Source organism: Oxyura jamaicensis, chromosome 12, assembly GCF_011077185.1.
Source record: "Oxyura jamaicensis isolate SHBP4307 breed ruddy duck chromosome 12, BPBGC_Ojam_1.0, whole genome shotgun sequence".
In the NCBI taxonomy this organism is placed as follows: domain Eukaryota; kingdom Metazoa; phylum Chordata; class Aves; order Anseriformes; family Anatidae; genus Oxyura; species Oxyura jamaicensis.
The window spans coordinates 1,996,975-2,014,980 of NC_048904.1; the positions used below are offsets into that span (position 1 = coordinate 1,996,975).

Consider the following 18,006-nt stretch of genomic DNA (forward strand, 5'->3'; position numbering starts at 1 on the left):
ATACTTAAAGACATGATGTAGAGGAGAATCCAAGAGACAATGCTTTTATTTTCCTCACTTGGGTTTATAAAAGAATCAGAATGCTTAACCCCCCTATCCCCCCCTCCTCCCACACACAAAAAAATGTTCTAAGCCACGCAGTGACATCAGGGTGTTACAGCAGCATAAATCCAGTGCAAGAGAGTGAAGAAGCCTTTACAAGAGGATTTAGTTTTATGGAAATGGTACTAAACCTTTATTTTCATATCCATGTCATCTGGAAAGGGAGAGCTGTGTGTATGCTAAGCATGTAGGCTAAGCACATTAAATCCTGGGGACACCAAAATTGAGGAATTAAAAGTAACTTTGAGGAAATGTTACTCACTTTAAGTGAACCTCAGTGACAACCCACCTCTCAGCCTTTCTCTTTCCTTCTTTTCATCATCAGATGCATCTTCTCCTACTGAGGACACCTGTCAGAGGCACCTCTCTGTGTCCAAGTCCAAATCTGCAAAATTTGTTACGAAGTAACTACCTGGATTTTAATGGATCCCTTTGGGGTGTAATATTAGAATTTACCAATGCAGCACATTCCTTGGGAAAAAAAAAAAAAAAAAAGGCAAAAAAAAAGCTGGAATCACAGCAGGTCTGGAGGCAGGCGGCGTGCAGCTGCCAGCCTGCCATCCCCTCCCTCGGTCCATCGGTGGGCCAGTGCAAAGCCGGGCTGCTGGTGGGCCTGTCGGGGCTGCCTGGGCCAGGAGTTCTCCTAGGAGGTAACGTGGGGCAGAGCTTGCCTTCGGCTTCCCACAAAACGGGGCAGCCTGGAGGTTTTACGCTGTACCACTGTGGAGGTATTGGTTACACAGAGGGTATGTGAGTATTTTCTGGTGTAGGCAAACTAGATGCTCGTTGTTAACAAAAAAATCTTTCCTGAGGAATTTTGAAGGAAAAAAGCTAAAGGAATTTCATATACCTGCCATGGGCTGCGGACATCAAATTCCTACTTCTTAGATCCCAGGCAACTGTTTCAGTGTTGCATCCGTGGTCGGCAGAGATACATCCCTGCACGTGAGGCCTGTGGAGCTCCAGGCCCTGAGGAAAAACTGACCAAGGCAGGTGCATGGCTAAGAGGTAAAATTCAGCCATTAAGCAGTTTATTAGAGAGATAAGGGTTTATATGTACCAGGACAGAGCATGATGAGTACAGGCAGAAGTTAAAAATACCTTGAAAAGAACCTGCAGCTATGAGCAGAGGTGGTGCTTTGTGTCCTAGACCTCGTGGAGTGCTCAAGCATGTAATTGTTTGTGTTGTGTTTGGCATTCTCTTGGCAGTTTGTTACCAATTCTTGTTGACGCTGGAAGAAACTCCAGACTTGTTGGGTGTGCTACAGGAGGGTGAAGCAGCAGGGAGCCAGGCTGCTCTGGTGCTGATGGCAGGGTGAAGCTGTCATCTCCCCTGCCTGGGCGTGAAGCCGGGGCCTGTTCACACCGCCTCTGCGGAGCTGCTTACGACTTACAACGGCCCAACCAAGGGAAGTGTTTGGCTCTGTTCTGCCTTCACTGTGAATTAATTCTACCTGTGGTGGAGAAATGAGTGTCCATGAGTATCCCAATTTCTGTGCCTACCTCCCGTGCCATTGCTGCTGTACCTGCACAGTGGTGCAACCTGTAGCAACAGCTGGTGGCTTTTTCCTACCTGCTTGGCAGCTCCCTTTTCAAGCGGCGTGGTGAAGTTCCCCACGTATTACTGACTCACGGCTATTTATGCCAGCTGAGCTTGTTGCAACAGTTCTCCTCCTTGCTCCTCTCAGGCAGTTCTGTGCTACATGAGCATCTGGGCCAGTGGATGTGCTTTCCTCAGGGTGATGATGCTGGGGAACACGGGGCAGATGGCGAACTTGACGGAGCAACTGCTGGGAGATGTGAAGCACTAAAAAACGAGACAGGGATAGTTCTTTGGTGTGAATGTCAGTTGCTGGGGCTGACGGCACTATGTGTGGTGTTGCCTACTATTAGCTCTTAAGAAGTAATTGTCTTTTTATTTTCAGCTCTTTCTGAAGCCTGCTGACTTCCAGCCGCCCTGGAAGTACTCGCTGGCAAGGGGCTAGACGCCAGGAACGTGGTCAGTTTTCTGCCACAATCCTGCTTGGGCTGAATTAGGTGAAGCTGTGCCCGACGAGTTAGGCTGTTGGAGATTATATTTAGTCCTTTGCAGCACACACATTACTGCAACTGTGCGGCAAGCATTAACCACTAACCTAACGCTAACTGCTGCCCCTCGACAGTGCTTTACATTCACCAAACACAGCCGGGGGCTGGGATGCGGTCGGGCTCCTGATTTTTCCCCTTGCCTGCATGCAAGGTGCCCACCATCGCCAGCCTCCTGGGGCTGCCTCCAGCTCCAGCGGGGCCCCCAGTGCTCGCCCAGACCCAGGGGGAGGGGCGCACACACGGGAACTTTCATTTCTGGGGTCCCCGGAGCTCCCCGGGCTCTGCCTCCCCGCGCCCGCCAGGGGCTGCTCTGCTCCCTGAGGACACCGTGTGTGTGGGAGGGGCGGCCGCCGCCCCGCGCGGTGCACTGTGGGGGCTGTAGTCCTGCGGGCGGCGCTCCCCGCGGGGCGGGCGGCGGGCGGGGACTCCAAGCCCCAGCGTGCCGCGGGGCGCCGGCCCGGCCGTGCCTTTTGAATGATTTCACTGCGCTGGGCGCTCGGGGCCGGGCTGGCGGCGCGGCGCGGCGCGGAGCGGGGCGGCGCGGGGCTGGGCAGGGGGCAGGGGGCGGCTCGCCCCTGGATGGCCGCCCGGGGGGGCTCTGCTGGCGGCGGGGGGGGGCATGCCGGGCCGCGGCTGCTAGGAGCGGGGAGTCGTTCGCCGCCGGCGGCTGCCGACATGTCGCGGGGAGCCGACATGTCGCTGGGCGCGGAGGAGGAGGAGGAGTACGGGCGGCTGGTGATGGAGTCGGAGCCCGAGTGGCTGCGCAGCGAGGTGAAGCGGCTCTGCCAGGAGCTGGGCGAGACCACCCGCGAGAAGATCCAGGCGGCCGAGTACGGGCTGGCCGTGCTGGAGGAGAAGCAGCAGCTGAAGCAGCAGTACGAGGAGCTGGAGCTCGAGTACGAGACCATCCGCGCCGAGATGGAGCAGCTCAAGGAGGTGGGCGACGGGGGCGCGGCTCCGGGCACGGGGGAGGCTCCCCGGGGCGGGGGGGCACCGGGGGACACCGGGCGGGGACCCGGGGTTGCTGCGGGAGCGAAGTGGGCGCCGGCTGTGGGGTCGGGGAGCAGCAGGTTCGGGAGCTGGGGGGCATGGGGACGGCGAGGGCAGGATGCCTAGCTTCCAAAAATGACGGGGTGCCCAGCACCAGGCCTTCGCCGTCGAGGTCAGAAGGCTGACTCGGAAAGAAAAGGCTTCGCTGCCCCTCGCAGGGTGTGTTTTCTGGCCTAGGAGCTGGTGGTGGGCCAGCCCTGGGGCTGCAGCAATAGGGGAGCCCCCTGCCTGCTTTGGGTGGCCAAGTGTGGCCACCTGAGTGTGGCCATCCTTGCAATGAAGTAAGCTCTGTCAGAAGAGGTGCTGTGTTTTACCTGGTCAACTGATGCCTGCGTTTTCCTTACGCAAGACCTTCAGGTCTAGATCAGAAATGCACCGCTGTAGGAAGAGTCCTTGCACAGAGTGGCACTGCCATGTCAGAACAAGTAGACACATGGTTACCTCTCCTTGTGAGGGTAGCTGATGTCCTGCCGATCTACTGTGCACTGAGTCCCATGGGAACACGTTTGTCTGCCTAAGCTCTTGGCTATTTTGGTGACTGCTTCTATGCAGGCAAACCGTATGCTGCTTTTGAGTTGACTTAGGCCTCGCCTTGTTTGCAAAAGATCTGATATAGCCTGAGATGTAAATGCATGTGGATTTATTTGACCGGTGCAACCGATGTCCTCTTGGTCCTTGGTTTAGCTCATGTCAGATGGAAATGGATGTAACACTGCCATACAGTATTTCAAAGGGGAAGTAAATACAAACGGATTTGTACAAATTCAGCTGAACTTGTGAACGCCCTCACTTCCTGCATCCTGTGTGTCTTTTGGTCTTCTAAATGGGGCTTTATTTTGCTTTTATTATGTTAAACAAGCATAAGCAGAGGTTAATTAGTTTGCATTAAATAGCTATAAACTTGTTAACCAAATGTAGGCAGAACTGAGGGACCGCTGTCGCCAAAGCCACTTGAAAGCAGCTCAGTTCCGACTGTCCGAGTGTCAGGGTGCCCAGCGTGTTGGCGTGACCACCGCTGGGAAGCGGCCGTGCCACCTGGGAGACCAGGGTACTAGAAACAGCCTTGGAAAGGAGGAGAGAGTGATGGGGTTGTGCTAAAGGGAGGGAGGAATCAGCAAGCCCGTTGGTAGGTGGGATGGGGAGATGGGGCTCTGGGAGAGAGGTGAATGGACGGGTCCAGCCTCATCCAGCAAGCCAGCACCTGACCCGCACGTGGAAGCCGGGTTGTCCCAGCCACAGGTGGCACTTCACTGTGGTTGGGACATGCTGTGCCTGCATGGCGTTGTGTGTGTAGTCTTTCAGGTGGGAAAAGGCTTGAAGACAACTTGGTTTTGTTCTTTTAGGGCTACAGCATTTCAGAGGCTCGTAAGAGAGATTCGGGGGGGGGAAAAAAAAAAAGAAAAAAGAAAATGTCAGGATCAGCAATGATTCATCCCTTTTTGTTTTTAATATTCTGGAGGATTTGCTTTGTGTGTGCATGTCCTGTTGTAATTAAGTCAAAACCTGGGAGGCAAACAATTCTGGGAACAGTTTGAGGACTCTGCTAGTCATCCTACACAGGGAAAAAACATTGTTCCTCTAGCTCTCTTGTGATGCTGCGGAGGAATCTGGTCTTCATTAGATCTTGTAAACCTTTAGCAGATGCATGAGGCATGTTCTCAGAGGAGGAGTTTATCTTCTTTGCTGTTTATGCAATGTCTTGCTTTTCCCAGGCATGTTTAGAGGTGCCTTGCACATGAGGCTTGCTGCAGAGCAAGCTCCAATTCGAAGGGCTTTCACCTTGGGTTACACGAGGTTGCTCCTGGGGAAGGCAGGAGAATTGCTGGTGGGGTGCCTGACTGGAAAAGGGTTGCTTTCTGTCCCTTCTTACCATGACTTCATGCAGCCTTTAAAAAAGAATCCCAGTCTCTTAAATTCCTGTTCTGTTCCCCCACTGCATCTAGAGACCTGGATAGCACAAGACCATGTTATGCCGAGTGCTGTCAAAGTTTCCTGTCCTGCTGGCTGTTGTAAATTTGTATATACTTTGATTTGTTTAATATTATGAAGCATCCCGTATCGTGGCTCTGTTCATACCTTAGGTAAATGAGCTCTGGGCTTGGCAACTTTATAACATAGCTTGTTGAAAGTACAGGCTTTTCGGCTGTGGTTGTCAGATCTTGCACAGCTTTCTGGCCAGGTTCTCCCCCCCTGCCTGATTGTGGCAGAACTTCCTAGCCGTAACTCCCCAGTTTTATCTCTTTGGTAAGTGCACATGGCATCCTTATTGCTGTACCCCACTTTGCAAAGATAGTTTTGTACATATGGTATTTGCAGTTCAGATCATCGTGATAAAACTGGGGAGCTGTCCTCTCCTTGCACAGAGGCTTCGCACAAAACTCTCTTTAGTTGGGGTCCTCGGAGAGCGTATTTGTCCTTTTATCTATTCACATGCTGGCTTATATCTCATATTACCCCTCTCAGGGTAATTTGTGCTGTGTTTCTTCTACAATTTTCATTTGAGATATCTAGAAAAGTGCAAACTGTCTTCCCAGGTATGCTTACTGGCTATTTCGGTCCCACCCTTACCTTTGTAAAATGAAATTAATATCAAATCTTATTAAATGTTACAGGTTAAAAATACATTTCCCAGTTCAGATAGATCGGATGCTGGCTTCCAGTGAAATACTACATCACATTGTATGCCTATGGTTTTGATCATCATTTTCTCCCCACTAGGAGATGAAGCAACAAAGAGTTGTTTCTGCAGGCTGTGTTCAGCTTGGAAGGCATCCTGTGAGCCTTTGTGCTGGCGCTAATTGTACAAACGCTAGGGCTGCCTACCTGCCCCAGCCAAGATTTCCCCGCTGACGGGGAAGGTGCGCAGGATCGGTGCTTGGTGTGGGGATTCAGCTCTTGGCATCCTGTAGCAGAATGTGGCTGGGAAGGCTAGCTTCGAAGAGGCATTATCTGCTTCGTTCAGTACTTCTGAGTTGCTTTTGAGATGTCAGTTAGATTTATGGCTAACTGTAGGGTTAGATATGAAACTGGCTGCTGTCCAAAGCTACTTTCAGATTAGATGTGTAGGTTGTGGTGGTGGTGGACTTGCATTTAAATCTTCAGAAAGCAGGGGCACGATTATATTATGAATTATTTATTTCTGTAATAATGTGGAAGTGTGCAAGTAGACTGTGGCTGTCCTTAAATCCTAAGAGCAGGTGTCAGTACATCACAGCTAATGACAAGGCCTCCTTTGTGCTCTCAGGGAGAGGGGGTGGGTGGCAAAGCTTACAAATGAAAGAAGAGCAGCAATAAAACTAGTGTCCTGTTGTTCTCTCTGATATTATTTGGGCTTCATCAAAATATAGCCTGCCTTTTTGTTTGGTTGGTTTTTGTTTCCCTTACACTTTTTTCCTTTTCATGTGGTGTCTTGAAGTTGTGCTCTTGAGAGCATCAAATGCACCTAGTAACAGAAGCAGGTGCATGGTAAGGGTGTTGTGTAGCTGTTCGAGTGTCCAGGTGTGCCTGTGACAGGCAAGCCAACACAAAGGCACTGCAAACGTTCAGAAGAGTATGCCAAATAATTTTACATTTTAATTATTTTTGTGGGAGGGGAAAACAAAGGGAAAGTGTTAACCAAATCTTCAGTTAACATGAAAAGTTATTTGAGGTGACTGCGGAATGCCAGGAGAGAAAGCAGTGAGCTGTACATGACTGTTCGGTTCTCTGTAGGGTGGCAGCGGCTCTTGGTTCTGTTCTTGCCTTCCAGGACTGTGTACTGACTTCACTGCACGACACAAACCCACTGTAGAGGGCTCCTGGATAGACCTGAATGTTTCTCTCAGGCAGCTTTCAAGTGAAACCTTGAGCTGCCTCATTTCTCATTAAGATAAAGCGGGGTGTATTCTACTAGTGAGGTGATACGTGCCCAGGCTGAAGTATTGGTGCTTCTTATTTGCATTTACTGCTCAAATGATCACGGAGGGAAGTTTGGCTTTGGTTAATTCACTTACCTATGTAACAGTTAATTGGACACAGGACTGCTTTAACATTTGAACTGTGTATATTCAAAAGGGGAGAAGAAATCATGCCCTTTCCTGTTGGGAAAAAATGCTGAATACCTTATTGACATAAAAGCTCGTTATTGGATTTTACTTTCAAAGCATTTTACCTATTGTGCTGCTGTATTGCTATGCTCATTTTGTGTGATGGAACATAAGGGCAGAGGAAAGAAATGGCTAGGTTAAAGTCACATAACAAACCAGTGGTGGACAGGGATTAAATCCTCTGTGCCCGTAGTTGAGCACTTGCTTGACACCAGGTCTTTCCACGGTAGACAATGATGTTCGGTAGTAATACCCCTAAGGCCTTAGGTACACGTCTGCATCCTCCTCCTGACAAATATTCAGAGGTCACTTCGATTCCTGTTGAAAGGGAAGGACCCTAATGGCATTTGACATTGCACCCAGCCATCTACCACTGATAAATCAAAGGAGTTAGTGTGTAAAATAAGGGAAGTATGTGCTGGTTTGGTTTGGTTTCCCAGATAGACCTCGTTAGACTGGAGTTGATTCTGGTTGTACATATGTAAATGTAGAATAAAAAAAGGACATCTACAAGTTGTTGGGGAACTGATCAGTTTTGCACATACTGATAGAAAATACTTAGACTTCTGTGAACTTCTCTTACGGATTTAATGGTGGTTATTACTTGGACAGACTCTAACACCTGCCATGCTTGAAATGTAAGGAGAGGATGGAATTGATGTCTCTGGTCTGAAGTAGGACAAACCTGTGGTGGGGTCAGCAGCCCCCAAGGAAACTAAAATACTTATATTTTGATAAATTATGATTGGATTACATTAGGAATACAGCCACCTGTAATTTAATCTGACATCTGGAGCAGCTGGACACCTGCTACTGTGTTTTGGAAAAGCTACCTTTCTTGCATATCTGTATTTTTGTGAAAACAAACCTGAACAGTTAAACATTCCAGTTTTACCTGCTGTACTGGAAATAGTAACCTGTAAGTCTTCATGTTTTTAACCTCATTTTCTTTGCCAATGCTGCTTCATTTGCCTTGTTAAAAGTCAAAAAGATTGTTATTCTACAAGTGAAGTGATGATTTCCTCATAGAGATGCCTGATTTTCTTCTTGTGCTTTTTCCTATAAAATGCACTTCATACTATTTAATAGAACATCAATAAATATTGGGTAGAATAGTTAAGACCTCTGGGTGGCTGTCCTGGTTAGAGTATTTTTTTAAAAAAAATTCAGAAGTAGTGGTTTTCCTTAAGTTTCTGTAGTCTCAGCTGGGAGCTGGGACTTGAACTGTGCTGTTTCATTTTTATTTTTATTTTTTTGATGCTCATCTGTGCCTTGGCCAGGAATGAGTGCTGTCCCTGAGCATCCAACAAACATTAGTTTGTTTTGAATTTTCTACATTTGATTAAATTCAAGGTTTCATGAAACAAAAGTTTGGCAGCTGCAGTGCCATCTGCTGCGTATCTTTTCCCTGGAAGCATGGCAGTGCCTGGTGTTGGCTGTGCTGGTGGGGCGGATGCAGTGATATGTGCTCTGGAACAGAGGCAATTTTCCCTTTTTCTGTTTTTGTTAGCAGGTTTCTTTTGCTTTCGGATTAGGTCAGTTCCCTGATTTGGGTGCCCGTGTGCTGCAAGTGGTTTTGCAGGTACAACAGCACTGACACTGGGTTACAGCAGCAGCAAGTAGATGGAGAGGAGCACCTGCAGCTGGTCTTATGCTGAGCTCGACTGTGACGCTGCTGCCTGAATAGCAAGACCCGTACCTGCAAGGTGCTCATGGGTCCCTCTTGCAGCACTTTTTGTCTTTACCCAGAGAGGCTGTTCCTACTAGATACTCAAATGTGGCATCCATTGGCGTGCAGTTCCACATAAGGGCACTTCAGAGCTCAGACTGCAGATTTGGGGTGGTGGGCTGAGGGATGGGGCTGCTGGGTGCTCCAGGGAGCATGAAGACAGGGGCACCTCCCTGTACAGCGAGATGCAAACAGCTTTGGCCGGAGGAATGCTGTGTTAACTACCGCATGCTGGCAGCTCTTCTGCCCAGGTGCTGTAGGGGCAGATTTCTTCCAAGCGGTTTTGCTGAGGTCTTGAATGAAGCTGGAGGGGTTCTGGTGGGCACCACTGCATGCGTGCCTGCTGTGTCCCTGCACATCCCATTCGTGGGGGTGGAAGTTTGTGTGGCCCCTGCTGCGTCAGACATCCAGCCCCTAAACTGAAAGTCTCAGCGTCTGGCTGCGCAGGGGTATTCTTTGGACTCTGCTGTGGTGATCCCTGCAGTTCACACGTTTCAAATCACAATTCTTGCCTGCAGATTCAAAAACTGCTGGAACAAACTCAGTAGTTTCAGGGTTATTAATACCCAATATATCCCTTTAAATTTAGGAACATATTTTTTCAAACCTGAAAGAAAATTCTAATGATTTGGAGGGGTGCCTGTTTTTCCTAGGAGTGGGGCAAGGGGGTGGGAACAGCAGTTAGCAGGGCTGTGTGCTGCCCTGGAGTTAATGGATTCACCATTTCCTCTTTCACTCTACTGTATGTGAGGTGGTGACTAATCTGTAGCAGTGTGGGGCCATAAGATGACTTCCAGGGGGTGATTCATCCTCCAGGCATTCATTCGCTTTCTTTCTCTGCTTTTGGCAGACTGCAGAGAATGGTTTGTTCGGATCTGTAACTGAGCAACAGAGGAATACAACATGGGTTTGAAATATGATCCACAAAGCCTTAGCAGAGGGAAGTGACATAAATAAACTTTGCCATCCAAATGAACGTAGGAGCCTCCATTTTGGAGAATAGCTGGTTTTAAGTGGAGAAACTGCAGAATGGTGCCTCTTCATTATTTTTTCCTTTTCTCCGGCCCTTTTCTTCCTTCTCTCCATCTTGTGCCTTCCCTCTGCTCCTTTCTCCCTGACTCTTCTCCCTACACTGGCTGGTTGTGCCTCATGCAGCAGATGCCACCTCTGTCCCCAGGTTGTCCCAGGCTTGTGCTGTGGGTGGTGGCAGGACCAAAAGTCCTCCGTCCCTGGCCCAACAGGACCAAAAGCCCTCCAACAGGACCAAAAGCCCTCTGTCCCTGGCCTTGTCAGCAGGCAGGCCAAAGCAGGCCGAGGCAGGCTTGGGGGAGTGCCCAGAAGGTCCTTGACCAAGAAAACCACGCGGCTGGAGCAGATGTGGGCCGAACTGGCAATTTTGACCCAAGACTAGTCAGGAATAGGTTTCCCTGCAGTCCCAGGGCCATGTTTGGCACTTGGGATGGGAGCAGCCGTGCCATATTAGGGCCTGTGTAGCTCCCGCAGAAATGACTGGCATGTCTGGCGGGGTGCTGCAGCAGGCGGTACGGCCCGCCCCGCTGGTACGCGGCAGTCCTTTGTCTCCTTAATCTTTGTTTTTACCCCTTAATTGCTGCCAACGTGCAGCTTGGATCTTAGCGAGCCTGTGAAGCGGTGCAGCTGAGCGCTGCGCTGCAGGCAGTGAAGTATTAAGGCTGTAAATTCAGTCGGAAGCCTCCCTGCGTCCAGTGCTGAACAGAACTGGCCATGTAGTCTAGCACTGGTTCCTAAGCAAAGAAGTGGCTTAGTGGATGAATGAGCTTACGTTTTAACTGCCCTCCAGCCTGCCCAAACCAGGTTTAGTTACTTGCTATGTGCAGCCTTAGTTACATCAACAGTCCCCTTTTGGGGTCAAACCCCCTTTTTATTTTTCAGATGCTCGAGGGAAGACGTTCGTTGGGAGCTTGCTGTGCCGCATGCAGAAGGGGACCGCGTGTTCCCAGCCCCGCAGGGATTTTGCCAGGCTCCCTGCGTGCAGGGCTGCGGGTGTGCGGGGAGAGGGGTGGCCCCATCACAGCCTGCCTGGGTGCCCTGCCGGTGCATAAATGGGACCTCGTGGCACAGGGGTGGTGGGAAGGAAGCTGAAAGAACACATTTTTGGGGCAGGCAGTATGTGATTATTTTGTGGTTTGTTTGCTCTGATTTCATTTGGAGAGGGCATTCTGGCCTTTGAAATAGGAATCAGCTATTGTAGGGTGAATACGACTGTTCTCAAGAGTCTGTGAGCAGAAAAAATAGTCATGTAGCATGTGTCCTCAGCTTTGAGACGTTCTGTCAAAAGAAGAAAGATCATTTTGCCAAAACTTACTTTCCTAAATAAATGTTGATCTCTGATTTAGATGGAACCATTCAGCAGCGTTCATGATTTAAACTTTTCCATGGCACAGTTTAATCCAGTAACTTTCTGAAGCTTGTGTCTGTGTGAATAAGGGTCCAGTCTGATATGTCTTTGATTCACTGTGTTCAGCAGCTATGTAAGCACTTCCCCTTGGCTCATTCTGGTGACACTTTTATCAAGTATTTGATTTTTAACCAATAAATGGTTAAACACAAACTTTCTTCACTGTTTAAAAATCAGGTAATTTTTTTTTTTTTTTTAAACACAAATCAACTCTCTTGGAGTTCGGAATGGGAACTGATTTCTTCATTTTCAGGTCAGATTTTCTTGTCTCCTTCAGACATATAGAAATGTACGTAGTTTGACAGCGGTAATGTCAATAACAGTGCGGCTTGACCTACAACAAGAGGTGTCATTTTTCTCCCTTCCTCAAATACCTGTTCTTCTTTGTGGTTCTTTTGTCTTCTTCCAGCATTTGTGGCTTCAGTCTTCGGCATTTCTCATTGCAAAAGTCTATTTTACACACTCGGTAATGGTTTTCATTCTGTCACTCGACAGTACTGGGATATATTCTCCCGCATTTTACAGTGGCAGTGGTAGGCAGAGGGTTTTAAAAAAGCATTTGCATTTTGAATACAGCGACATATTTAGTGTGACGAAATGTGTAAGAAAATGCAAGCCTTTGTCCACCCTCTGCGGCGTCAGTACTTTAAGGAGGCTTTGTCCTGGCCTTGTCCTGCAGAAAAAGACCCTGATTTTCTTTTTTCCCAGTTACAATGGAATGATAAGCTTTGTAATCTTAAATAAATCTGACTGCTCTAGCTTTTGTCAGCCAGCTCTCTGGTCTTTCATAACAATATGAATGGTTGTTTTTAAATTTGAATGGCTGGCTGGCTTTCAAGATGAATGAGATCCTGTCATGTAAAAATCTGTCTTCTGTGTACGTAACAAGTAAGTCTAGTGTGGAAGTGGGGTCTTTAGCATGCTGTATAGCTACACTAAATCTGCATTTAAATAGTGCAAATGAGTTAACTCCAAGTGCATGAAAACCCCAACAGTTTGTTAAATTGGAATATCCCCTTGCTAAGGCAGGTTTATTCAGTACTGCTTGTGGTCTTCCTTTTCTGATGAGAAAAAGAAGGCAGGTGAAGTGGATTGCAATTTGGAGCATTACATTGGATTTATTTTTAGTTTTGCATCACAATTTCTTTCCTTCCATATTTTTAATAAGATTTTTCTTTTAAATATAAACTTCGGTTGGACCAGATCATCTTGGAGGTCTTTTCCAACCTTAATGCTTCTATACTTCTTGGGTTTCTATGTCATTGATTCAATCCACGATCAGTTTAGCAAACATCACATAACTTTTTCAGTCTGCTTACACTAGGAGATAATGGTTGTGTTCTTCTTAGCGCTTTGGTGTTCAGAGCTGTTTTGGGTGTGCAGGAATGCATTTGTCCCCTCCCGTCCACTGCAAAGCTTGCATAGAGCTGAAGAGGGAAAAATTGTAATTTACTTTTCCTAATTAATAATATATTTCTCATATATGATTATTCACTTGTGACAAGAGCCTGTGGGAGCTCAGTGGGGTTAGAGACCATTCTGATGTGACTGACTCATATGTGAGTTATGACAGTGTTGCCTGAAAAGCTCACGGAAGTGAGAATGACTTAAAGCATTCAAGGTCTCTCTTCTCCCATGTGCTGGACTTGCACTGGATGCACAGAGGAAATCTGTGCCCTAACTCTTATTGGAGACCTATTCAAGAAGAGAGAAAGCTGCTGCTGTGGCCTAAATAGGCGAAATCTTGGCTTTGTGCACTGAGTATATATTTGCAGTATTGTTGGAGTTAAATGCCAAGACATCAGGAATCTTGCCTTAATATATATATATATATATATATATGCCTACATATATATATATGTATACATATCTTGCCTACATATATATATATATATGTATATATATATGTATAAGTATGCCTGCAGTCTTTCGGAGCTGAGGGTAGAGGCAGGAGAAATTGAGAATTAGGTCGATTTGTTTCTTTTGTACAATGACAAAGGCTAGGAAATCCCTGAACTGCCCCAGCATTTTGCCTTCTCTTTGGAATAGCAAAAATTCCATGACTCCGGTAGCTGGGTTTTAAATGCCAAATACTTTAAGACCTCTGATACTCCTCATACAGATTTGGACTCACATGTATGAAGTGTTAACTGAGCATCTAACCTTGTGCAGATGTTTGTACTGCTCACCTCTTAACATAAATGCATACACCAAATCATGCCCTTAACTCTGGAGCTGCTTTGAGTTTAATGTGAGTTAAGGCTCGTGCTTTCAAAGAGCCTCTGTAGCAACTTTTCTAAAAACAGCAAAAAAGTATAGCCTGTGTTGTGCTCTAATTACTTACCAAATGGGAGGTTTAATGGGAACGCAGACGGACCCTGAAATCTAATGACCAGGACAGCAATGACCTTTCTTCCCTGACAAGAGGGAAATCATGTGCTAGCATTTCCTTGGAGTTGTGCCTCGATGTTTGGTGGGAGAGCCAGCACGTTGCAACCTGGAAGTCGCGAGACGCCCTCGGAAATGCTTGGATTTCATTCTGCAGTTGCAGCATCAGATTTTTGTCTTGTTTTTCTCCCTCCATTTATTTTAAATGGGTTGGGAGTGTTTTAATGGGCAGGAAATGGGGATGGCTGTTCTGTGAGCACAGCTGTTTTAAATAAGTTTGAAGCAGTGGAAGGGTGGTGAACTCTCTCTTTTTGTAAACGGCTAAAAACTTTGTGGCATTGGAATATCTTGTTTGCTTTTTGAAAGAGCAAGCTTAGTTGTGTTTTGTTTTTTTTTTTGCCTTTTTTTTGTTTGTTTTTGTTTTTTTTTAAACTGACCTCTTATACGCTCAGTTTACAGCATCACAAGTTTCCTTACTGTGTCAGTGAGTCTGTTAAGGATGTTTTCCTCATTAAATTTGTAAGAAAGTAAGCTGAAGGAAATGGATTTTAGATTTTATGCATTACTACTAGAGACTAATCTTGGATTACAAATCATTCCTTTAGTTCTGTTTAGAGATTAAATTTCTAATTCTTTTTACCCTTGTGAGAAAGGAAGTACACCCTGAAATTCCAAAAGTTATTTTCAAGTGAAACTTATGTACTTAATCAGTTCTTGATAAAACTCCCTTAAAAACAGTCCACAGGATGAGCCCTTTCTCTCACACTTGTGGTGCAGTGCAGGCAATTACATACCAAATGGATGAGCTTGGCTAATTTCATGTGACCCTGCTGAATTGCATTAAGAAATCTTTTTACACTACATGTAGTGTGTGTGAAAGAGCCACGGCCTTAACGGACTGGAATGGAAAGGGAGCCTCTGAGGCTGGGGAGGACCTGAGCTGGACCCTGGGTGGGTGGCAGGTAGCTCTGTTGATGCTCCGTACTCCCACCCGGTACCAAGAGAAACTGCAGCTGCTTGGCTCAGCAGGCTCCAGCCAAATCCATCCTCCTGCCTCTTAGGTCATATGTTCCCTTCTAACCCCACCGGGGGTTGGATTTGTGTTTTTTTTCCACTATTTTTGATTATGAAATCACTGAAGTTGGAGAGCAGAGTACTTTATATAACCTAAAGTTTCTCCTTTCTTTACTCATGAAGGATTTCTATTGAGAGGTCTTCAAAAGCTTAGAATAAAATATAAAATACTAGGAGTTTTATTTGAAATTTAGTGTTACTACTCTGTTACAAACCTGTCATACTTTTCTTAAAACATTAGGCATTGCGGTGTGTAACTGCTGTATTCATTGGTGTGTGTATAAATGTGTGTACGTACATATTTGTGCATGTGCCTACATATATAAAAGCAACCATTACACTGTCACTTCTGTATGCGCTGTGTTAACGTTACAGCACTGCCACATGTACAACTATATACACGGCTGGGTTAGAAGGAAGAGGTGAGCCTGTCCCAGGCTGCTGTGTGTAGGGCACGGTGACCGTGGGTAGGGGTGGTGATGTTCCCAGGGTAAGTAACCTCTAGGCAGAGCACTCGTGTCTGGCAACTAACTCTACTAGCCAACTTCAAATGGAAGTTTATCTGTGCAGGACAGGTGAGTTTGTCAGCGGTGGCCTGCTGGCTCTGACCTTACAGCAGATTTGCACATAGATCACTTGATGCTTGAGCGTATGTGTTTGCGGGGTGGTTCCTCAGGGGTGGCATGCTGGGTGCCGTGCCAGCGGTGCAGGGGCTGTTCCACACAGCAGCAGGCAGGCACCTTTTGGGCAGGATACGTGAGGTTCACCGTGCAACGGCTGTGGGCTAGGATGGGTGGAAAGGGCTCAGGACATGCTTAGAAGAAATCCGTGGTAGGAATGTGTGTGTGCGCGAGGATTTCGAGTATGACATCTGCTTGACACCTGCAGCTTTGCCCCTGGCTTCATTTCAGTCACATTTGACTCAGACACAAGAGGTGAAATACAAGGCAGCTATTTTTGTAGTTTCTTCTTTTAAGGGTAATTAGTGCTTTTTGCATGAGTGCAGCCTATGTTCTTTATAGAGAGTCCAGGTCAGGAAGCTATTTAAAGGTGGGCTGAAGCCAAAATATCCAAACTAAGCCCTGGGAAATGAGACTGCTTGCACTTAGCTGGCTAAATTAGAGTGGTGTTTGGGGAGTGGGGGTGTTTGAAAACACCCCCCCTGCCGCCACCCAGTTACAATGAAGTCTTGTTCTAAGATCCTTCAGTAATCATAGAAATATTTTAAGAGCACGTTTGAGTCACTTGGAATAATTCCAGCTATGGAGTTGTTTAGCTCCAGCCTCTAGTGTATTTGTGTTGCTACAGAACAGTCCATAAAAACTAAAGACTGAACCAAAGCACATACATAATTAACCACAAACCCAACGTGCCATGCTTAACTTATTTTCTAAGTTTCTTTTCTTGGCTCAGAGGTGGTGGGGTCTCCATCTTTGGAGACATTTGAACCCAACTGGATGCTGTCTGGAGCAACCTGCTGTAGCTGCCCCTGCTTTAAGCAGGGGGAGGGAGGGTTGGACTACATGATCTCCAGGGATCCCTTCCAGTCTCAACTATTCTGTGATTCTGTTACTCTGCCTCTTGTACTATTTTATATATATATATATATATATATATATATTTTAAATTACATATTGTGCTTAATAATATACCCCATAGTTTTGGATACAGTTCTAAAGATTGAACTCATTTTTATGATTCCACTGCCTCCCCAGTTTATTTTTAGGCAATGAAATACATGCTGAAGGATTAAGTAGCTGCATCTAGTTTTTAGCAAGCGGGGCATGTGAGATATGTTAGTTGTTTGACTGGATTTTGGGAGGACCGAAGGAATGCTGACTGCTGTGACACTTGCAGCCTTACCTCTTAGGAAAGGAATGCAGAGATGGGTCATCTTCTGTCAGCGTCTGGCCTTTAGCAGGCTTTATGGGTTTATTCTGACACTTGTTTTTTGCAGTGATCCTGCTAGTCACTTTTATTCGCAGGAGTTTTGAAGTGTCATTGTCCGCCCCTCCCTGCCCTGCATTCTGCATCATTTTACCCTCTGTCCTTGCAAACTGTGTTTAACTTCTGTGGGGTTCTGGAGTAGGAAAAAATGCATTTTGCTGGAGTAATCCTGGATTAATGCTGACTATGTTTGATCGTACTTTCCTGTCCTCCTGTGTCCCCAGTGGAGGAGGGTATAGTGGTGACTTGGGGAGAGAAACTGTGTACCCAGAACTGTCCGTGTCCAGCAGAACCAGGCTGGAAGTTTGGATCTTAGCTTGTGACTCCTCCTTCCTGATTTTTAGGAAGGTGAGGTGCCTCTGAGGGCTGGGATGCAGGCTGTGCATCAGGGCTGCCGGGCTTGAACACAGGCGTGACCTGGCAGTTTGGAGGAAATCCTGTTGTCAAAATGTTCTGTATTTCATGGATATATGTCAGGGTTGAGATATCATAGTGTTCCAGCCAGTTTCATGTTTGAGACATCCTTGTCCTTCCCCTCAGTAATTAGGATTTACTAATAAATCAGGTTGATCATATATATTACCTTTACAGAAGGAGACTAGGAGGAGAGGTCTCTCTAAAGATCCCTCATTGCCTGTTTGTTTGACCTGGAAAACAAATATAAACCAAGCAGCAGGAGTACAAGAAGAAAAGTAACAGTGGGAGGGTGCTGCTAATATCTGCTTTGAATGAAAGTTGGGTGGATCTTCGTTAGCTTCTGTACTGGTTTGTAGCTGGTTGCTCTAATCTGGCCTGTGTTGCCAAGTGCCCCAAAATATAAATGAGTTATTGGGAGTGAAGGGAAAGGACCTTTTTAGCATGACACAGAGCCTGTTAATGTCAAAATTGGTCTGATGTTCCCTCTGACCTTGCCATTGTTACGGTTTGGGTGAACACAGTAAGGTATTAATTCCTTCCATACCCCTGCCGTGCGGGGGCTGCAGCTGGGGGACAGCTCGTGGAGTCTGGCTTATCTGGGGAGGCTTTGGGGCTGGTGAAGCCCCTGTGGGGGCATCTGTTTGGTTTTAAGGTCGTTGCTCTGGGGATTGAGAACCGGCCTCAAAGAG

At 46.8% G+C, this 18,006-nt stretch overlaps 1 protein-coding gene across 7 annotated transcripts in view; it reads left to right on the forward strand.

The window, feature by feature from the left end:
- Positions 1–2,767: 2,767 nt before the first annotated feature.
- The window catches only part of BICD2 (BICD cargo adaptor 2), an 87,070-nt gene continuing 71,831 nt past the window's right edge, over positions 2,768–18,006 (forward strand). For 5 of the 7 annotated variants that reach the window (XM_035337260.1, XM_035337261.1, XM_035337263.1 and 2 more), the window contains exon 1: positions 2,768–3,126. In XM_035337260.1, coding sequence (XP_035193151.1) covers positions 2,770–3,126 — 357 coding nt within the window. In that variant the 5' untranslated portion in view covers positions 2,768–2,769. The remainder of the gene's footprint in view (positions 3,127–18,006) is intronic. The other 2 variants (XM_035337267.1, XM_035337264.1) reach the window with 2 other exon arrangements.